At 46.8% G+C, this 23,540-nt stretch overlaps 1 protein-coding gene across 1 annotated transcript in view; it reads right to left on the reverse strand.

Moving 5' to 3' along the window:
* LOC135879496 (dedicator of cytokinesis protein 2-like) overlaps positions 1-23,540 on the reverse strand; it is a 334,214-nt gene that overhangs the window by 251,351 nt on the left and 59,323 nt on the right. The window contains exons 15-18 of the mRNA XM_065405506.1: positions 23,381-23,479; positions 22,359-22,431; positions 13,558-13,661; positions 5,519-5,708 (exon numbers count right to left, since the gene is read on the reverse strand). Coding sequence (XP_065261578.1) covers positions 5,519-5,708; positions 13,558-13,661; positions 22,359-22,431; positions 23,381-23,479 — 466 coding nt within the window. The remainder of the gene's footprint in view (positions 1-5,518; positions 5,709-13,557; positions 13,662-22,358; positions 22,432-23,380; positions 23,480-23,540) is intronic.

Here is a 23,540-nt window from a genome sequence, read left to right on the forward strand (position 1 = left end):
AACACTTTAACCTGTCTGGCCATTCTTTGACAGACCTGCGGGTGGCTATCTTAAAACAGAAAAACTTCAAAAACAGACTCCAACGAGAGACTGCTGAGCTGGAATTGATATGCAAACTAGACACAATCAACTCAGGGCTAAATAGGGATTGGGAATGGCTGAGCCATTACAAACATTGAATCTATCTCCCCTTGTAAGTATTTTCACACTTGCTTCTTATCAAACTGTCTGTACTGAGCCATCTTGATTATCACTTCAAAAGTTTTTTTTTTTCTCTTACTTAATTGGCCTCTCAGAGTTGGTAAGACAACTCCCACCTGTTCATGCTCTCTGTATGTGTGTGTATATATATCTCCTCAATATATGATTCACTCTATATGCATCCGAAGAAGTGGGTTGTAGCCCACGAAAGCTTATGCTCTAATAAATTTGTTAGTCTCTAAGGTGCCACAAGTACTCCTGTTATTTTTGTCTGGATACCGTACTCACCACTGGTCAGACTCTTGAAAGGAAGAAACTGCACCGGTGTATATGCACAATGGATGCACCTTACCTTTGTTCTGAGTACATGCATTCCAGGTACTAAGGGGCAAAAAGAAACCTCCTAGGCCTGTATTAGGATAAATAGGTTTGTGAGGCTAACTCTTTTTGTTGCTATGAGAAAATCAATTATATGTCTTGATACTGACAGTTTTCCTATCTCCTTAAGCCAAAGCTTACTTCAGTTTATGTAAGAGGTTATGGGATACTTAACATAAGTGAACAGGATTATAACAGGCCAATTTGGGCTATATAACTGCTATATTAATGCTTAATAATATGTATACTTAAATGCTTGGAATATGTTAATAATACTACCTACAATATATAATATATATGTATGCTAGTCAGCGTATATTAGTCAACAGTAGCCTTCAACCTGTTATGCACCATCCGCTCTGTTACTCAGTGAACCCATCAAGTCTTAGACCATGACCAGGACCAGACCTCTGCAGTCTTCACATTCCAGAATGGGATCCTATACCCTAAGGGACACATCTGTGTGCCTGATGGGATCACTCGGCTTTGAGTCCTACAATTCTGCCATCATACTCCCCTAGCAGGCCATTTTGGCCATTCCAAGATTCAAGACCTGGTTTCCAGGAAGTTTTGGTGGCCAGCCATATGCGCCTCTGTTGCGTCCCGTGTAGATTCCTATGATCTTTGCACCCGGACTAAGGCTGCCCCATTCAAGACTGCTGGGTCTCATCCAGCCCCTATCCACTCCGCCCTGGATTTGGGCCATCCTTCGCATGGACTTTATCATAGAATTACCACCTTCCCAAGGCCACAGTACAATTCTAATGGTGGTTGACCACTTAACCAAGCTGGCATATTTTGTTCCATAGAATCATAGAATATCAGGGTTGGAAGGGACCTCAGGAGGTCATCTAGTCCAACCCCCTGCTCAAAGCAGGACCAATTCCCAACTAAATCATCCCAACCAGGGCTTTGTCAAGCCGGGCCTTAAAAACCTCCAAGGAAGGAGATTCCACCACCTCCCTAGGTAACGCATTCCAGTGCTTCACCACCCTCCTAGTGAAATAGTGTTTCCTAATATCCAACCTAGACCTCCCCCACTGCAACTTGAGACCACTGCTCCTTGTTCTGTCGTCTGCCACCACTGAGCACAGCCAGGTGCTTCCTTCTGCTCAGGAGACAGTTTGCCTATTTGTGAACATCTTTGGTCTCCAGGGCTTGCCTACAGGCAGGGTATCTGACCACGGAGCCCAGTTTATTTCCTACTTCTGGCAAGAATTTCTAGGCCATCTGAGTATTGCCACCCTAACCACAATGGCCTTGTATACAAGCACCAATAGTCAGGCAGAATGGGTCAATGAAGTCCTTGAACAGTACCTACGTTACTGTCTAAACTTATCATTGAGATAATTGGCTGTCCCGGATTCCTCACCTCACGCCAAGTTTGCTTACATCAATGCTACAAATGCCTCCAGCAAGTAAGACTCTTTTCTTTGCTAACTATACTTTCCCCCATCATGCTCATCCAGAGATCCTCGCCAAATTGCCAATGCTTGCCATTACCAAAATCATTGCCCACAACTCCAGGGGCAGTTAAAAATCGCCAAGACAACTTATGAATGGTATGCCAACCAGTTCCGCCAGCCAATACCTGGTTTTAGGGTAGGGGATAAGGGGTGGTTATCCGCCTGGAATCTATGATCAACTTGCCTCTCTGCAAAGCTGGCCTATCAGTACACAAGGTCTTTCCAGATCATGAAACAGATTAACCCTGTTATGTTCAAGTTACAGCTACAAGATTCTCTCAAGATTTACACATCTCCCTTCTAAAATTTATTATTCAAGAATCCCTTCCCACTGCATACTAGTCGTCCTCCTCCTCCACCTATAACTGTTTGGGGCCAAGAAAAATAAGTGGTTCGATATATTCTAGATCAGGGGTGGGCAAACTTTTTTGGACTGACGGCCACATCTGGGTATGGAAGGCCATGAATGCTCACGAAATTGGGGTTGGAGTTCAGGAAGGGGTGAAGGCTCTGGCTGGGGGTGCAGGCTCTGGGGTGGGTCAGAAATGAGGAGTTCAGGGTGCAGGAGGGACCTCCAGGTTGGAGCAGAGGGTTGGGATGCAGGGGGAGTGAGGGCCCCAGCTGGGGGTGCAGGATGAGGGGTTTGAGGTGTAGGAGGATGCTCCAGGCTGGGACCGAGGGGTTCAGAGTGTGGGAGGGGGCTCTAGGCTGCGCTTACCTCAAACAGCTCCTGGAAGCAGCAGCATGTTCCCCCCTCTGGCTCCTATGTGGAGGTATACCTATCTATCTCCTAGAACTGGAAGGGACCCTGAAAGGTCATTGAGTCCAGCCCCCTGCCTTCACTAGCAGGACCAAGTACTGATTTTGCCCCAGATCCCTAAGTGGTCCCCTCAAGGATTGAACTCACAACCCTGGGTTTAGCAGGCCAATACTCAGACCACTGAGCTCTCCCTCTGCGTGCTGCCCCGTCCTCAAGTGCTGCCCTGCAGCTCCCATTGGCCACAGTTCCCGGCCAATGGGAGCTGCGGGGGCGGCACTTGGGGCGGGGGGCAGCGCACAAAGCCCCGTGGCTGCCTCTATGCGTAGGAGCAGGAGGGGGGACATGCCGCTGCTTCCAGGAGCTGCATGGAGCTGCGGCATACGCACGCGGAGTGGCCCCCGACCCCGCTCCCCAGAGGGCGCTCGAGGGCTGGATTAAATTGGCTGGCAGGCCAGATGTGGCCCACGGGCCATAGTTTGCCCACCCCTGTTCTAGACTCTTGCTGGGTATCTAATTGACTGGGACAGGTACGGCTCAGACAAACGTTCCTGACAACCTGCAGAACACATCCATGCCTGAGATCTCCTGCAAGTCTTTCACCACATGTACCCCAAGAAACCAGGCTCCAAGGCCTCTAGACGGCACCCTCGATGGGGAGGGGGGTACGGTAAAGGCCTCAGCAGAGCTAGTCTCCAGGCAGCCTCATCAGTACAGCTGGCCTGTAGCAGGCTGCCTGACTGGCCATATCACCTGATTGGCTGGAGGGTCTAGCAGGCCGGCTCTTAAGCCAACAGCAGTAGCTGCAGCTAACTGGCTTCTCAATGCTCATGCCCAACATTGTGCTTGCACTTGTGTTACCTTGTTCCTGCCTTGCACCCAGCCTTGCCTCTGTCCTGCCCTTGCCTTGAACCCTTCTTTCCCTGCTACCCTGCTTACTCCACTTCCTGACCTCTGGATTGACCTGTGGCTCTAGCTTCTCACTACTGACTCCGGCTTGACCCCTTGCAGTTTCCCAAGCATTTTCCTCACAGGCAAGAGGTTGCCCATGGATGCTGATACATGTGTGTTTATACACTGTAGCGGCTGTATCATAAAGGATATCTTGAAGGGAGCGGAGTTAAGGTTGTGTGGTTAATTCTGAAAAGCGATGTAAGCCTGTGGGGTGGAACCCTCAGCCAGGGAAGATTAATAATGTTCTCACCAGCAGCAGTTACAACCCCATTCTATGAGTTTTCTTTTATAGCTTCATAAAGAAATGGTTCCAAACAAACACAAGCCATTCAGAAGAGTTCTCCCAAATGCTCTAGACCCCTCCAGCCTTTTAACTAACTGAGATGGGAAAGGACATGGCCTTCCCTGAAGGTGGGCACTACCACAGCCACTTCTCCTCTACCGATCACCCATATGACAGGCAGGGGTCTGAGTTAACCACTTATGCACTAGAGCCTGTGGAGCACCTTTCGACCGTGTCACAAATCACTACACAAAAAATGGCATCTTCATGTTCAACAGCTCTGCTCCCCATGTGTATCCTGTCTGCTGATTTGACCGACTAAAATGGTTTTACTACTTTACATTTATGACCCTGGAAAGTCAGCTCACCTCTGGTAGAGAGGGCTGGAGTCTGTTCCCATGAACCCAGCAGAGTCAGCTCAGGTCTAGGACACACAGCTGGAGTCTGTTCTGGCTCATGCAGCATTCACAGAATTGTTACAAACATTCTAATTGCACCATTTTCATTGCTGACAATGCATCAGCAAGAAATAGCCCTGCTTGCATCTCATATTCAGGCACAGTTTGTAGAGCGGTCAGTTTGAAAAGTGGCTGTATAAATAGTGTAGGGCTGTATGGCGGTGTCTCTCAGTGAGTTGACTCCAGATCAAGTAAATAGATGTTTTTTCAGAGTACAACCAGAGTTTACCTTTCACGTTTTCTCGCTTTTTGGTGCTTCTGTTACTGTAAGGTGGCGACGTCCACCTTGATTGCATTGGCCTTGTTAGCACTACAAAAGTAATTTTCCCTCTTTTGATAATCACCCCTTCTTGTCAACTGTTGAGAATAGGCCGCTTCCACCTTAACTGAATTGCCCTCGTTAGCACTGACACACATACCCCACCCCCCCCCCCGGTAAGGCAACTCCCATCTTTTCATGTGCTGTAATATTTATACTGCTTACTGTATTTTTCACTCCATGCATCTGATGAAGTGGGTTTTAGCCCACAAAAGCTTATGCCCAAATAAATTTGTTAGTCTCTAAGGTGCCACAAGGACTCCTAGTTGTTTTTGTATCATTAATGTTACAGCTGAGGATTTTTTGCATTTAATTAGATCATCATCTGCCAGATATCACGTGCCAATGTCTTGAGGTGTGTATAAGAAGCTCTCCTGTGATGTGTCCCCAGGAACAGGCTGATTTAGTGCTGCTGGGGGCCAATTCCTCAGAATTCCCTCACTTCAGCGAGGTTACACTTTAGACATTTAATTAATGCTTTTAAACCTAAACATACATGTTTGCCAAAGGTATGATGGGCTGTGCAGCTGTGTGCAAGGTGGACACACACATACAGATGTGTAGGAAGTGCATACAGCTTATTTAAGTGTGGCAGTGTGCACACTGGCATGTTGTGATGTGCACACTGGCATACTGCAGAAGTGTCACACTGAACTTCATGGTGTGCACATCTGCTGAAAGCAGGGGAAAACTCCTACATACCATTCTGGGTTAGTTTGGTGGAGCAGACGAGGGTGGAGATTTGGAAGCTGTCCCGGGAAGATATGCCCATACCAGCCATGCCACCGCTCACTCGGAATGACGAACCAGAAAGGGTCTTGGTTTCTGACAGACTTCTCATAAAAGGCAGATTCAGGTAAGAGCTGGCATCCTCCAATTTCCTGATGTCACCCTAAAATCCAAAGCGTGTCATCAGAATGGGCAGGACATAAAAGATTCAACCTGTATGACTCAGCATTTTTTGATAAGTTTGGTTGATAGCAGAAACTGTATTGACAAAATATACTTAGACTTGGTAAGGTATTGACTTATGGCTAGGTGTAGACATTAGTCCCAAATGATATTCTGGTACAATAATTAGCACTACACTAAGTCAGTGAAGAATATGGATTTAAAAGATTACAAACTGGCTAACTGCTAGATCTCAAAGCAATTGTGGCGTTGCACTCCATATGTTTTATGGAAATATGCTTATGAGTGTAAATATGATGTAACTGGAATATTCTTTATGCAAAAGGTCTCTTGTAAGGTATTATTACAAAGCTTATAATCTACTGAGTGTGGTCATCCTATTTGTATGAATGTACCGTTCTTGTATCTGAAACTAGGAATATGAAATATAACTCTGAAGTCCTATTGTAATTATGCAAAGTGTGGGCCATTAATGGTGGTTTGAAGCTTGATGGCTTCCACTGACTAGGACAATTGGTTGTAAATGGCTTGCAAGCCTCCCTGGGTACGTGCGGGCCAGCCCTGGAAGAATGAAGTCTCACAGGACATGTGACCATGTCACAGGATACTGGAATCCATCTTAAACCTGGTGCTTTTCCATTTAGAAGGTGGGGTGGGGATCCAGAGAGACAAAGGGTTCCAGCATTGGGCCAAAACTATAAAAGGGGGTGGAACAGAATAAAGGGGGCTGCCAGTCATGAGAACACCCCTGCTTTCCACCTAAGATGTCTGCTGGAACTAACAAAGACTATACCAGGGGAAAGGATTGGGCCCAGACTAGGAAGGAGTCTAGTCTGTGAAAGAAGCTTATTGGAACATCTCTGAAAGTGAGATTTACCTGTATTCACCTGATTGGAATTGACGTGAACAAGCACTCGAAGAAGAACTGGGTATAAGTAAGCACTGTCCTAGAGGATAACAGGGTTATAAGTAGCCACCAACATGGATTTGACAAGAACAAATCATACCAAACCAACCCAGTTCTTCTTCAAGTGCTTGTTCACGACAATTCCAATCAGGTGTGCGCACGCTGTGTGCACATTTGCCGGAAAGATTTTTCCCTCAGTAGGTCCTGTCGGGTTGGCTATGGAGCCCCCTGGAGTGGCGCCTTCATGGCGCTCAATATATGACCCTGCCGGCCCAACCCCCCCTTCACTTCCTTCTTACTGCCTGTGAGGATTGTTGGAACTGCGAGTGACTTGCTTGCAAGTTCTCCTCGCCTTTCCCTAGCTTTGTAGTGTAGTTTACCTCAGAAGTTTGTAGTTCATAATCCTAGAATCATAGAACTGGAAGGGATCTCAAGAGGTCATCTAGTCCAGGCCCCTGCACTCGTGGCAGGACTAATTATCTAGACCATTCCTGACAGGGGGTTATCTCCATCATTGGAGATTTTTATCTCCCTAGGTAATTTATTCCAGTGCTTAACCACCCTGACAGTTAGGAATTTTTTTCCAAATGTCCAACCTAAACCTCCCTTGCTGCAATTTAAGCAGACTGCTTCTTATCCTATCCTCCGAGGTTAAGAAAAACAATTTTTCTTGCTCCTCCTTGTAACAGCCTTTTACATACTTGAAAACTGTTATTGTATCCCCTCTCAGTCTTCTTTTTTCCAAACTAAACAACCCCAATTTTTTCAATCTTCCTTCAGAGCTCATGTTTTCTAGACATTTAATCATTTTTGTTGCTCTTCTCTGGTCTCTCTCCAATTTGTCCACATCTTTCCTGAAATGTGGTGCCCAGAACTGGACACAATACTCCAGTTGAGGCCTAATCAGAGCAGAGTAGAACAGAAGAATTACTACTTCTTCCAGTGATTGCTCATGTGCATTCCAATAGGTGTGTGCGCGCGCACTGGTGCATGACCTTCAGAAGGATTTTCCCCTAGCATTTATTTATTATTTGTATTGCAGTAGTATCTAGGAGCCCCAATCAGGGACCAAGGCCCTGTTGTGCAAGAAACAGGGCACAGTGAGGTTCAGTTATGGGCACACTGCATTTCCAGAAAAATACCAAAAAGTATATCAGAAAAGAACGAAAAGTGATCATGGATAAGAGGGGCTGCGTTATGCACAGAGATTAAGGGCACCGTGACAGGGTGCATAACCCCCACACCAACACAGAAAGGGATAAGGAGCTACTTGGGCTGGAGTTGCCCCACACCACCACACCTGCGAGTCATGCCAAGAATGGAGGAGGGGCTTAAAAGGAGGAAGTGCCATTCAGTGGTGGGCAGTCCTGGGAAGGGAGCAGGTTGTAGAGCCTCCCCAGCTCCTATGAAGAGGCCCATGGAAAGGGTGACAGGTCCATCGTTGGGAACATTTATAACTGGACTGGATGAAGCACTAGAAAATATATTATAGGGAATGATCCTGAGCTGATCTCTGGAGCATAGGCTAAATGGCATCCAACAGGGTTTCCCTTCTCTGATTAATACCAGCACAGTGAAAGGAGGGAAGCAAAGACAGAGAACATAATAATGGCCATATTAGGTCTGACCAAGGTCCATCTAGCCCAGGATCCTGTCTTCCAACAGTGGCCAGTGCTTCAGAGGGAACAAACATAGCAGGACAATGATTGAGTGGTCCATCCCCTGTCATCCTGTCCCAGCTTCTATCAGTCAGACGTTTAGGGACACCCGGATCATGCAGTTGTATCCCTGACCATCTTGGCGAATAGCCATTGATGGACTTATCCTCCATGAATTTATCTATTTTTTTTTAATTCCAGTTAAAATTTTGACAATGAGGTCTGGAGGTTGACTCTGCATTGCATAAAGAAGTACTTCCTTATGTTTGTTTTGTGGAAGTTGGGAAAAGCGCAGACATCTTAGTCTTCCAGGAAGAGCAAGAGTCAGGCTAACTCTTAATGCAGGGCCTGGGTGAGTGGGAAAAACTGAGAGAGGTTATTTGGAGAATTAATGGTTAGAGAAGAATGGAACACAGACTGTAGCAGAAAATTGCTGAGAAAAGCAAGATATCAGGAAGGAATACGTATAAACAAAATGCAGTTGTTGATCATTACTGTATACAACAAAAGGTATAAAAGCTTGCCCTAATTGTTTATCTAACGGAGACCTGCCTCGGGAGGGTGAATCCCTGTTTGTGTGTACTCTCCTGTGCATATTGCAATTGCTTGTAATAAAGCTGCCTCTGGCTTGTTGCTTTAAACTCAGAGTGAGGACTTTGTTTTCCTCCACAGTTTTAAACCTGTGGTCTATTAATTTCATTGGGTGACCCCTTGTTCTTGTGTTATTTTTATCTCCTAGAACTGGAAGGGACCTTGAAAGGTCATCAAGTCCAGCCCCCTGCCTTCACTAGCAGGACCAAGTACTGATTTGGCCCCCTCAAGGATTGAACTCACAACCCTGGGTTTAGCAGGCCAATGCTCAAACCACTGAGCTATCCCTCCTCCCCTTGAGGGGGTAAATAACACTTCCTTATTAATTTTCTCCAAGCCATCCATGATTTTATAGACCTCTATCATATCCCCCCTTAGTCATCTCTCTTCTAAGATGAAAAGTTCCAGTCTTTTTAATCTCTCCTCATATGGAATCTGTTCCATACCCCTCATCATTTTTGTTGTCCTTCTTTGTACCTTTTCCAATTCTAATATATCTTTTTTTGAGAGAGAGCGACCAGAACTGCATGCAGCATGGAATTTTATACTGCCATGATGATATTTTCTGTCTTATTATCTATCACTTTCCTAATGGTTCCTAGCATTGTTACTTTTTTTGACTGCTGCTGCATATTGACTGGATATTTTCAGAAAACTATTCACGATGACTCCAAAGCTCTCTTTCTTGAGGGGTAACAGCTAATTTAGACCCCATCATTTTGTATGCATAGTTGGGACTACTTGTTCCAGTGTGCATTACTTTGCACTTATCAACAGTGAATATCATCTGCCATTTTGTTATCCAATCACCCAGTTTTGTGAGTCCCTTTGTAACTCTTCACAATCAGCTTTGGACTTAACTATCTTGAGTAATTTTGTATCATCTTTAATCTTTGCCACCTCACTTTCACTCCCTTTTCCAGATCATATAAGAACAAGTTGAATGGCACAGGTCCCAATTCAGATCCTTGGAGGACCCCCAATATTTACCTCTTTCCATTGTAAAACCGGCCATTTATTCCTATCCTTTGTTTCCTATTTTTTAACCAGTTACTGATCCATGAGAGGACCTTCCCTCTTATCCCATGGCAGCTTACTTTGCTTAAGAGCCTTTGTTGAGGGACCTTGTCAAAGTCTTTCTGAAAGTCCAAGTACACTATATCCACTGGATCACCTTTATCCACATGTTTGTTGACCCCCCTCAAATAATTCTAATAGATTGGTGAGGCATGATTTCCCTTTACAAAAGCCATGTTGACTCTTCCCCAGCATAGTGTGTTTTTCAGTGAGTCTGATCATTTTGTACTTTTCTATAGAGGAAAGGTATGTTATTCATAGGATCATTTATACAGACCTTAATTAGGTGGCCCTCAATTCCTGCAGCAGAGCAAAATTGAATTATTGTGCACACTCCCAGAACCCTGTGCTAACTCAGCACTGAAGTATGGGTCACGGCTCCTGATTTCACATCATATCCTAGAACATAAGAACGGCCGTACCGGGTCAGACCAAAGGTCCATCTAGCCCAGTATCCTGTCTACCGACAGTGGCCAATGCCAGGTGCCCCAGAGGGAGTGGACCAACAGGCAATGATCAAGTGATCTCTCTCCTGCCATCCATCTCCATCCTCTGACAAACAGAGGCTAGGGACACCATTCCTTACCCATCCTGGCTAATAGCCATTAATGGACTTAACCACCATGAATTTATCCAGTTCTCTTTTAAACGCTGTTATAGTCCTAGCCTTCACAACCTCCACAGGTAAGGAGTTCCACAAGTTGACTGTGCGCTGCGTGAAGAAGAACTTCCTTGTATTTGTTTTAAACCTGCTGCCTATTAATTTCATTTGGTGACCCCTAGTTCTTGTATTATGGGAATAAGTAAATAACTTTTCCTTATCCACTTTCTCCACATCACTCACGATTTTATATACCTCTATCATATCCCCCCTTAGTCTCTTTTCCAAGCTGAAGAGTCCTAGCCTCTTTAATCTCTCCTCATATGGGACCCGTTCCAAACCCCTAATCATTTTAGTTGCCCTTTTCTGAACCTTTTCTAGTGCCAGTATATCTTTATTTAGATGAGGAGACCACATCTGTACGCAGTATTCGAGATGTGGGCGTACCATCGATTTATATAAGGGCAATAATATATTCTCAGTCTTATTCTCTATCCCCTTTTTAATGATCCCTAACATCCTGTTTGCTTTTTTGACCGCCTCTGCACACTGCACGGACATCTTCAGAGAACTATCCACAATTACTCCAAGATCTTTTTCCTGACTTCTTGTAGCTAAATTAGCCCCCATCATATTGTATGTATAGTTGGGGTTATTTTTTCCAATGTGCATTACTTTACATTTATCCACATTAAATTTCATTTGCCATTTTGTTGCCCAATCACTTAGTTTTGGGAGATCTTTTTGAAGTTCATCACAGTCTGCTTTGGTCTTAACTATCTTGAGCAGTTTAGTATCATCTGCAAATTTTGCCACCTCGCTGTTTACCCCTTTCTCCAGATCATTTATAAATAAGTTGAATAGGATTGGTCCGAGGACTGACCCTTGGGGAACACCACTAGTTACCCCTCTCCATTCTGAGAATTTACCATTAATTCCTACCCTTTGTTCCCGGTCTTTTAACCAGTTCTCAATCCATGAAAGGACCTTCCCTTTTATCCCATGACAACTTACTTTACTTAAGAGCCTTTGGTGAGGGACCTTGTCAAAGGCTTTCTGGAAATCTAAGTACACTATGTCCACTGGATCCCCCTTGTCCACATGTTTGTTGACCCCTTCAAAGAACTCTAATAGATTAGTAAGACACAATTTCCCCTTACGGAAACCATGTTGACTATTGCTCAACAGTTTATGTTTTCTATGTGTCTGACAATTTTATTCTTAACTATTGTTTCGACTAATTTGCCCGGTACCGACGTTAGACTTACCGGTCTGTAATTGCCAGGATCACCTCTAGAGCCCTTTTTAAATATTGGCGTTACATTAGCTAACTTCCAGTCATTGGGTACAGAAGCCGATTTAAAGGACAGGTTACAAACCTTAGTTAATAGTTCCGCAACTTCACATTTGAGTTCTTTCAGAACTCTTGGGTGAATGCCATCTGGTCCCAGTGACTTGTTAATGTTGAGTTTATCAATTAATTCCAAAACCTCCTCTAGTGATACTTCAATCTGTGACAGTTCCTCAGATTTGTCACCTACAAAAGCCAGCTCAGGTTTGGGAATCTCCCTAACATCCTCAGCCGTGAAGACTGAAGCAAAGAATCCATTTAGTTTCTCCGCAATGACTTTATCATCTTTAAGCGCTCCTTTTGTATCTCGATCATCAAGGGGCCACACTGGTTGTTTAGCAGGCTTCCTGCTTCTGGTATACTTAAAAAACATTTTGTTACCACCTTTGGAGTTTTTGGCTAGCCGTTCTTCAAACTCCTCTTTGGCTTTTCTTATTACATTCTTGCACTTAATTTGGCAGCGTTTATGCTCCTTTCTATTTGCCTCACTAGGATTTGACTTCCACTTTTTAAAGGAAGTCTTTTTATCTCTCACTGCTTCTTTTACATGGTTGTTGAGCCACGGTGGCTCTTTTTTAGTTCTTTTACTGTGTTTCTTAATTTGGGGTATACATTGAAGTTGGGCCTCTATTATGGTGTCTTTAAAAAGCGCCCATGCAGCTTGCAGGGATTTCACTTTAGTCACTGTACTTTTTAACTTCTGTTTAACTAACCCCCTCATTTTTGCATAGTTCCCCCTTTTGAAATTAAATGTCACAGTGTTGGGCTGTTGAGATGTTCTTCCCACCATAGGGATGTTGAATGCTATTTTATTATGGTCACTATTTCCAAGTGGTCCTGTTATAGTTACCTCTTGGACCAGCTCCTGCGCTCCACTCAGGACTAAATCTAGAGTTGCCTCTCCCCTTGTGGGTTCCCATACCAGCTGCTCCATGAAGCAGTCATTTAAAGTATCGAGAAATTTTATCTCTGCATTTCGTCCTGAAGTGAAATGTTCCCAGTCAATATGGGGATAATTGAAATCCCCCACTATTATTGGGTTCTTAATTTTGATAGCCTCTCTAATTTCCCTTAGCATTTCATCATCACTATCACTGTCCTGGTCAGGTGGTCTATAATAGATCCCTAATGTTATATTCTTATTAGAGCATGAAATTTCTATCCATGCTCTAATAAGAACCCTCAACTGCTGTGGCATAGAAGTGCTGAATTATGTAGCCAAATTAACTAATTTCTTAATCGAAACCATTCATTTCTATTGAAGACAACCCAAAAATGTGCCAGAAAACGAAGCTACAACTTATAGACATGACTGCTCTGCATCGTAACAGAAAGACAGCAATAGGCATCTACAGGGCCACTGCAAAAGAGCAGAATGGAGGCTGGAGAAAGCGAAGAAAATGGACAACAGCTGGGGGAAACAGAGCCCTAGAGGATCAGAGGGTAGAAGGGACAATGGGAAATCCTGGGAAGCATCTGGAAGGGCTGTGTTAGGGGGGGCAGACTAAAAAGTTTGCACCCATAAAGAGTAGACTCCCTAAGCTCCCATGCCCTGCATAAATAAATAGTTTGGAGGGAGAAGATGCATCTTCTTTGTGGTCTCCTTTATTCTGAACAGATAGATTTGCCTGGACCCACCAATACCTTATATAGAATGAGGTCATGTTCACCGTCATGCAGGGTTGTACCATCAGGTCTCATCAGCTTCACAAAGGCCATGGAGAAAATTCTCTCACTTTTGTCCTTAGCTAGGAGACACAAAACCACAAAGTCAGGGGACGTCTATTCAGGGAGAACAAATGATTACTTACTGTAGCTGTGTTTCTTCCAATGTGATGCAGACGTGTGTTCCACTTAGGTGCGCGCACGCAAGGCCGGCCTTAGGAGTGGGTGACCTGGGCAACTGCCCAGGGCGCTATGCTCGGGGGGCATCGTGGGGCTCAGGCCAGGAGTGGGGCTCTGGGCTGGGTTCTGGACAGAACACAGGCGCAGAGGTACGGGCTGGTAGGAAGGCCAGCGTGGGGCCAGCACACACAGACAAAATGCAGGGTTCTGCAGTTGTGGACCCTCAACGCTTTCCCCAGGGGTAGGGTGATGGATGGGGAGTTCAGTCTGAGTGACTGTGCGAGAAGCCAATGGGAGCTCCGCGAACTGGGCCATGACCAATCTGTAAAGGGACTAAATCGGAGGGGGTGGGTTAGAGCGTGGCCTTGGGAAGCCAGAGCCAATCCGAGGAAGAAGCCAGCTGAATGGGGCGGTGTCAGAGTGACATGGCCAATTCAGAAAGGCTCTTTAAGGGGAATAGATAAGAGAACGGGGCCTTGTGGGTGGGGGCTTGAATGTCCACCTGGCTACTCAGCAGGTGAAGAAGAGTGGGCCTCTGGCCAATCATAATAGAGAGGGCAGAGCTTGGTCGCATTGTGGGTGGGAGGGACTCTTGGCGGGAATCAGGGAGGACCGTGCAGTGACCACTGTAAGGGTGTGACTTAGGAGTGGGGCAGGGGCTGGCTTGACCCACCTGGCACCAGTCACAAGCACGTTGCAGGGTGGCAACTCTGAGGGGAGAGCTGGCAGAAGGGATTAATGCAGAGGCCCCTCAGAGACAGCGAGAGGGGCCTTATCCGCTTCAGGGCAGGGACCCTGAGCACTAGAAGTGCCCCACCCTAGCTGTGATGGGGGCTACCCCATGGGGATTTCCCCATTCTGCCTACACAGACATCACCCCACACAGAAGGGCCTGAGAGGGACTCCCTGCCTACCCCCATCCCCCAAACACAGAGGGGGTGATTGGAAGGGCACCCCCCACAATCATGAGAAGGAGGAACTAGCTCACATACACAGAGGGTGTTTGTTGGCGTGCGTCCCTCAACATACAGGGAGCTTTATGCCTCCAGAATCAGGGATTGGCTTTAAATACAAAATTGTTTAAAAATAAATAAAAAGTGGGGCCCTTAACTTGCTGCTAGTTTTTGAGTATGCAAGGTTAATTTGTCCTCTTTGGGTGTGAGCAGCATGATGATGCCATCTTTAATTGCATGGCCCCATGCTATTGTTTTCCCACAGGTCACCCACCTCATTCCCTGTCTAGGATGGCTAGATAATTGGTTTGATTTGTTTCAAACCTTTCAGAAAGAAAAATCAGAAAGAAAAAATATCACCACATTAAACCAATACCAAAATAGAAAATCTGTACCTGCATGTGGAAGAATCTTTACTTGCTTGCTAGTTTACAGTGATAGTGGTATGGCCGTTAATTATCTAACATATGGCACAGAATTGGTCTACTGCTATTCACATTTTCATCATTAGAATGTTATTAATACTCCTATAGTTATACTTTTTATACACTAATGAAATAGTTAAATACATTTTACCAAGATGCCATTCTTTTACTGCATCTCATTTTTAAAATAGTAGACAACCACAACTTTATAAGATAAACAGAGATAGCATTTAAAAACCTTTTATATAATTTAAACCAAAAAGAGGAACTAGTAATAAATAATTGCATATATATACACACACAGTACTAAGATTACCCCAAAATCAAAGCTTTTTTACTGTGAAGTTAAAGGCGGGGGAGGGTGGGGGTGGAGCACACATACCTGTACTATACAGTTTACTAATTCTAGATATTGTTAATTGCATGTGGATCACTAAATACGCTTAAACTCAAAGAAAGGGCACCAAAATACAAGTTCACCCAGGGTTCCATTTTCCCTAGGGCCGGGCCTCTTCACATGCCAGATAATTTTGCCTAGGAATATCCACAAGGCGGCGGCGCTGCACTTAGGACGGAAGGATCCCATGCACTGTTACAGGCTAGGGACTGAATGGCTAGGCAGCAGTTCTGCAGAAAAGGACCTAGGGGTTACAGTGGACGAGAAGCTGGATATGAGTCGACAGTGTGCCCTTGTTGCCAAGAAGGCTAACGGCATTTTGGGCTGTATAAGTAGGGGCATTGCCAGCAGATCAAGGGACGTGATCGTTCCCCTCTATTCGACATTGGTGAGGCCTCATCTGGAGTACTGTGTCCAATTTTGGGCCCCACACTACAAGAAGGATGTGGAAAAATTGGAAAGAGTCCAGCGGAGGGCAACAAAAATTATTAGGGGGCTGGAGCACATGACTTATGAGGAGAAGCTGAGGGAACTGGGATTGTTTAGTCTGCAGAAGAGAAGAATGAGGGGGGATTTGATAGCTGCTTTCAACTACCTGAAAGGGGGTTCCAAAGAGGATGGATCTAGACTGTTCTCAGTGATATCTGATGAAAGAACAAGGAGTAATGGTCTCAAGTTGCAGTTGGGGAGGTTTAGGTTGGATATTAGGAAAAACTTTTTCACTAGGAGGATGGTGAAGCACTGGAATGGGTTACCTAGGGAGGTGGTGGAATCTCCTTCCTTAGAGGTTTTTAAGGTCAGGCTTGACAAAGCCCTGGCTGGGATGATTTAGTTGGGAATTGGTCCTGCTTTGAGCAGGGGGTTGGACTAGATGACCTCCTGAGGTCCCTTCCAACCCTGATATTCTATGATTATGGCCGTAGCCCCTCCCTTGGCTATATGAGACGGTGCCACCTCAACCCCCATCAGTTCCTTCACACTGAACATCAAGAGTTCAGACTCTGATGCAGAAGGGATGGAAAATGGGTTGTGGAATACACGTCTGCATCACATCTTGAGGAACCACAGTTACCATAAGTAACCGTTTATTCCTTTGAGTAGATGCAGCCATGTATTCCACTTAGGTGACTCACATGCAGTACCCGCAAGAGGTAGGGCCCAGAGTCCACTTAAACAAGGACTGCTCTATCAAAGTTCACAACTGCTCTGGATGCCACAGTAATGGCATAACCGTTGGTAAGCGTATACACGGACAACCAAGTGGTGATCCTGCAAATGTCCAATACTTAAATGTCACTTAAAAATACCATCAACGCAGCCTGTGCCCTCATAGAGTGAGCTTGCGTCCTTTGAGGGGGTGTAGCTCACACTATTTTGTATGCAGTCTTGATGCAGGAAGTTATCCACCTGGAGATCATTTGCAAAGAGACTGTTCCCTTCAGCTCGTGGAGGTCCCATCAGAGCCACTAACGCAATATTCTTCTGAGCATATGTGCAATGTGCCTCAGGTGGCATCTGACCAGGATTCACCACCAAATTTGGTCCACTGGTTGGATCGTTAGCTTCCCCAGCTCGAGACAGGTACTGATGGGAAGTGTGATGTGAATGCTGATCCATGCGCCCCAAGACACTACTGAGGTCCCACAAAGGAACTGGTTCTCTCACTGGTGGGTGGGGAGGAAGGACTCCTTTCAAGAACCTTGCCACCATGGTGTTTGAAAATACTGATCTCCTATAGGTGAGTGGATGAACACTGACATTACAGCCAGGTGGACCTTCAATTAACTGAATGCAAGACCTGTAGATGCGACAAGTATTCCATGATGTCCTGAATCCCAGTTAACATCAGTTGAACCCCACGAGCCAATCACCACACCAAAAAATGTTTCCATTTAGCCAAATAGGCTAGTCTGGTGGAGGGTTTCCTACTATTGAATAAAACCTGTCCAACAGCCTCCAAACATTGTTCCTCCTCCTCATTTAACCATGGAGCAGCCATGCGGTGACATGTAGAGAGCTAAGTGCTGGATGCTGACTGTGATTGTGAGTATGGAGGTAAGGATGAAGAGAAAGATATGGAAGGCTGAATTGAAAACCCCAGAAGGTCAGAGAAGCAGCATCGCCTCGGCCATGCTGGAGCAATGAGGATGACCATGACATGGTCTAATTTGAGTTTGAAGATTACCTGTGGGATAATTGGAATCAGAAGGAAACCATACAGGCGTGCTGATTCCCAAGCTACGTGAAAGGTGTTGGTGAGGCCCCCTTGAGAGCAAAACAGATTGATCGTAGGAATGCCCCACATTGCAAAGATGGACCGCAGGACACTGGACTTCAGAGACCACTTGTGACTGAGGGACAAATTCCTACTGAGGGGATCCACAAGTTGATTCTGGGCCCCAGGTAAATGATCGACTACCAGAGTAACATTCTCGCCGATGCAAAACTGCCGAAGCCTGATTGCTTCCTGACACAGCACTCTTGAGTGTGCTCCTCTTTGTCTGTTCACATAATACATCATGGTGGTATTGTCCATAAGAATGAACTGCTAGGCCCCTGATACAATCTTGAAAGGCGTGGCATACATTGTAATTGGCCTGAAGCTCCAGAATGTTGATATGAAAAAAACAGAGCTTCCTGCTTGGACCACAGATCCTGAACTCTCAGCAACCCCAGCCTCCCCAGGAGACATCGGTGACAATGGTCAATGGGGACCAAGCAAAGGGATCTCCTTGGCATTACCCTTAACTGTCCACCACCATAAGGAGTCCAGGATCAATGGGGGAGCCAGACCAATCAGTCCAAAGGGTGATGGGTTGGACAATAAACTGTCGTCAGCCACATCTGGAGAGGGCGAAGACGCAAACTGTACCACCTGTGCGCAAGCAGCCATGTGATCCAACAGCCTTAGGTACACTCAAACTGTAGACACAGATGAAGAATTGCCTCAAAACTGTCTGTTGGCAGAAGAGCTCTCGAACTTGTAGAATCTATTAAGCCCCAAAGAACTAAATTCTTGAAGTGGGGAGCAACATTGACTTCTCTGTTGAGAATGAGACCCAGGTAATTGAGTAAACGTAGTGTGCATGTACACGAGACTGAACTTCTTCCCTTGACTTGCCCTTCAGTAACCAATTGCCCAGGTACAGGAAGATATGAATTTCCCCCTTCCCGAGGTAGGCTGTCACTATAACCATGCAGAGAGAAGGCCAAAGGGGATTACTGTATACTGATAATGTCAGTGTGCCACTATGAACTGGAGAAACCGTCTGTGGCTCAGGAGAATCATCCCCTGAAAGGAAGTGTCCTGAAGGTCCAGAGCAGCAAACCAGTCATTCTGATTTAATGTGGGAGGACTGTTGATAGGGTGATCACCCGGAATATCGTGTATCTGATATATTTGTTGAGGTTGCGGAGATTGAGACTAGGTCTCACCCCTCCTTTGGATTTGGGAACCAGAAAATACAGAAATAAAACCCTTGGCCCTGGTGCCAGGGGCGGCGAGTTATATGGGCTCGTGGTGTCCGTGCTCCAGGAACATTCAGGGCCTGGGGGCCCGGCTCCACCAATGTTTGGGGTTGAGTCTCTCCCCCGGCCCCGCCTGACACCCCCGGGCAATTTAAAAGGGCCTGGGGGCTCCCAGCTACCACCGCCACCACCGACAGCGCAGCGAGGCTAATGTGGCTCCGCGCCACTCCTGGAAGCAGCCGGAACGGCCCTACGGCCCCAGGGGGAGTGTCTCCGTATGCTGCCCCCGCCTCGAGTGCTGACTCCGCAGCTCCCATTGGCCGGGAACCGCGGCCAATGGGAGTTGCGGGGGCGGTGCCTGTGGGCAGCAGCACGCTGAGACCTCCCAGCCCCCCCGCCTAGGAGCCGCTGCAAGAGGGTGTGCGGGTCGCTTTCGGGAGCCGCCCAACATAAGCACTGCACCCCTCACCCTCTCCTGCACCCCAACCCTCTGCCCCAGTCCAGAGCCCGCACCCAGCACCCAAACTCCTTCCCAGAGGCTGCACCCCAAATCCCCCCTCCCACACCCAAACTTCCTCCCAGAGCCTTAGGCAGGTGTGGTGGGGGCGAGACTTGGACCCATTCTGGGTACCACCAAAAATTATACAAACCTGCAGCCACAGCCTGATGCTGCTGAGGGACCTCCTCCACAGCTCCTAATGCTAGTAGAGACTGAACCTGCTCAAGGAGCAGTGTCTTGTGAGAAGGGTCCCTGAAGAGAGACAGGGTAATGGGTGAGGAGGCATAACCCAATCTGACAGTGCTCAGGACCCAGCTGTAGGTGGTAACTGAGCCCCAAATAGCGTGAAAACAAGCTGAAGGGGGGGGAGACGGGGATATAGCAGTCACAACTGCATTGCTGCCTTGGATGTATAAGTCAAAACGAGCACTTGATAATAACATAAGAACAGCCATACTGGGTCAGACCAAGGTCCATCTAGCCCAGTATCCTGTCTTCCGACACTGGCCAATGGCAGGTGCTTGAGAGGGAATGAACAGAGCACGTAATCATCAAGTGATCCATCCTCTGTTGCCCATTTCCAGCTTCTGGGTAAATGCCAGGGGAGGACAAGTCGACTGGCTGAACCCAGAACCCAAAGGCCTCTGCCTTTCTCAGGTAGTCTCGCTGCCTCAGGGAAGGGAAGGACTGCCCAAAGGACCATTGTGGGCAGTACTGTTGATGCTGCTGCTGACTGTCAAAATGGTGTCTCCGCACCTCTGGAGTATATACTCCCAGAGAGCTCTCAAGTCTTTAAACAAGTGCAAGGTTTCAGCAGTCTTATCTGAAAAAGCCACCGAAGGGCAGGTCCTCAAGAGTCTGCAGCACATTGGGAGCAATGCCCGAATTTTGCAGCCAAGACACCCTTTTCATGGTTACTACTGAAACTATAACTCTGGCCGATGTATCTGCCGTGTCCAAAGCTGAGTGGAAGGATGTCTTGGCCACCAAACAGCACTCAGCTATCAGCACTCTAAATTCCTTCCTGGAGACTTCAAGTAACTGTTCTACAAATTTAGACATAGCTGTCCAATTAATAAAATTGTACTTGGACATCAATGCCTGCTGAGGGCGCTCCGGGCTGGAAACAGCTAATTCCCGAGACGACCAGCAGGAGGCGCCGCGCCGGTGAGTCGTTGCCCCGCCATACCAACTCATTTGCTACCCATCAGGAAAGAGGTACTGGCACAACCAGAGCCAAATACATCACCGTTGCATCCCGTGCCAGGAGCGGTGCCAGTACTGAAGTCAGCAGCAGCGCTGACGCAGCGGACGGTGCCGGCATCAAAGACAGGATCTTCCACCAAGACAATGTCAGTGCCGAGGAGTCCAGAACCAATAGACAGAGTAGATCTGCTGCCACCCCGGCAGGCCACTGGCATAGAGAGAGCCGATGCTGGCATCATTGTCGTCAGTACCAGACTCAGACATCCCAGGGCTGGAACCAGAGTCAACAGTATGGGTGCCTGCACATCTCTAGGCAGTACCAGGCAGCGATTTGAGGGACCTGCTCCATCCCACATGCTGGCAGTAGCATGAGGCCAGTCCATACTCTTCTTAGAGGAAGAGGAAGAGTCTCCACGAGACCAGGAGTGGTACCGATTGGTCTTATGAGATCTTTTCTTCAGTGCACTTGAGGAGGCGAATGGCTCCCCTGTCTCTTGGGAGAGACATTAGCCCTGGAACGTGGAGTGGCGTCCCTCACTGAGCCTGAGGGTGACTGCTGATCCGATTCAAGCCTCGGGGCTGAAACAGTCCTCGTGGCCTGCTTGAGGAGGTGCTGCTTCAGGCAAAGGTCTCTAGCCACCTGAGTCCTTTTAGAACGATTTACAAATCAAACCCTCACCCAAACACAGCAAACACTTGTGTGGGGATCACTAATGGGTATCGCCACCCCTACCCCCCCCCCCCCCCCCACACACACACACACAATGGACAGTGTTTGAACCCTGGTGAGGGCATTATCCAAGACAACAACTAACTATACTAACTTAAAAAGAACAGGAGTACTTGTGGTACCTTAGAGACTAACAAAATTTATTTGAACATAAGCTTTCGTGGGCTAAAACCCACTTCATCGGATGCATGCAGTGGAAAATACAGTGTGCAAAATGCATCCGATGAAGTGGGTTTTAGCCCATAAAAGCTTATGTTCAAATAAATTTTGTTAGTCTCTAAGGTGCCACAAGTACTCCTGTTCTTTTTGCAGATACAGACTAACACGGCTGCTACTCTGAAACCTATACTAACTTACTAACACTAACACGGGTACTAACTAGCTATACAACTATGAAGAACTAAACTATATACAGAGAAAACTCTCAGTAACCGAGAAGGAACTGTGAGGTGAAAACCACACAGGGCTCCGACTCCAGCCATGAGCAGTGAGAAGGAACGGAGGGGAGTCGGAGCACTGCCGCCCATATAGCCAGGGGAGGGGCAACAGCCACAAGGCATGAATGCTGCCCCTACCCCATGAGTACTGCTAGGCAAAATTCTCCAGCTCCAGTGCACTGTGTGTGCACACACCTACGTGGAATATGCAGCTGCATCTAGTCAAAGAACCCTGAAGACGAGAATCACTGTGAAGGAGGGACAGGTCAGGCTGCACAGAAGCAGTTTTGGGCTGCATAAATTGCAGTGCTTCCTCCCTGCAGCTGGGAAGCCTTGTAAAGCTGTCCTAGCCAAAACCACGTGCTACTGCCCACCCTGTGCCACCACATGATTTTTTCAGTCCTGCAGATTGATTCTAGAGGACAGGCCCTAGCCCTTGCCTGGACCACGAACAGAACAAGATCAGAAGCAGAAGGAAAGCTTACAGTCACTGGAAGAGCGATGCCTGAAGGTGAATCTCAGATGGGTCCTGTGGACATCCTCAATGGGAACGGCAATCTAGGAGAGAAGAGCCAGCATTAGCACAGGAGGGAATAGGCCCAGTCATGGGTGCATCAGAGGACCTAAGCTTTGATAGAGCCAAAGGTCAACCATGGATTAAGATGCTCAATCCAGAACCCCATTCTGCTTTTAACTAGTAAAGTGTAGAGATCTGAACATGTGACTGTGCGCCTTTGTCCATACCGGGATGTGTCTGTGCAGGCACATCCACATGTGCATATGGAGGTACCCTGGCATCTTTGTGTATATCTGTATGCCTGTGTGCATATCCACCTATAACGATATGCGGCCATACCCCCATTCATGACTGGGGCTGAATCCCTAAAGAATGCAAGCCAGGTTTCACTGAGGACAGCAGGCTGAGGCAAGACATAGGGAGTTCAATCAGTGCTGTGGGATTGCCTATGGAGTGCAGAGCTGATCTATGCAGCTTCTGTTACTCCCCTCGCTCTCAAGACTCAGGGCCTTGAGGAAAGGAGCTCCCAGTAACCATGGACACAACGGATGTTTGTCTCTATGCATGTGGATTTGCTCTTGTGTCACAGCTCCCTCTATGGACTGAGCTGTATGATCACCCCTGTTCTCCATACAGTGGATCATTAAGCAATATTCAGTCTCAGAGCTGACCTCTTCCCTCCTCTGTTTGCATGGGAGGGCTATGAACTTTGCTCATTAGGGAGGGATTTCTCTGGGCAGAGGAGACTCCCTAAGGCTGTTCATTCTCCTTGAATAAGAGAAATAAGAGAACTGTAATTCTTAACAGTCTGATGTTCTTCACAGTTCAGCCTAGCCTCTGAGAGTCAGGAGGAGACAGGCAGAGTCTGAACAAAGCAGACCTCACACCTGGGACCCAGCGAGCTCAGGTTGCAGGTTTCATGTCCAAAATCCCAATCACAGCTGATCCCCTCCCCAACCACCTCCAAAGCAAGGGGAAGTTCAAACAGACCTTCATTGTCTCCATCCACCGCTGTTGCCGCTGCTGGTAATAGACCACAGAACGATATTCACTTGAAGGCTTGTCACCAGCACCCGGGAAAATCACATTCTGGGAAGTGGACAGCCAGGGGAGAGTCAGTTAGTGCTGAGCTTTTATGATTACTAGGCAA

Source organism: Emys orbicularis, chromosome 5 (genome assembly GCF_028017835.1).
Source record: "Emys orbicularis isolate rEmyOrb1 chromosome 5, rEmyOrb1.hap1, whole genome shotgun sequence".
Classification (NCBI taxonomy): Eukaryota; Metazoa; Chordata; order Testudines; family Emydidae; genus Emys; species Emys orbicularis.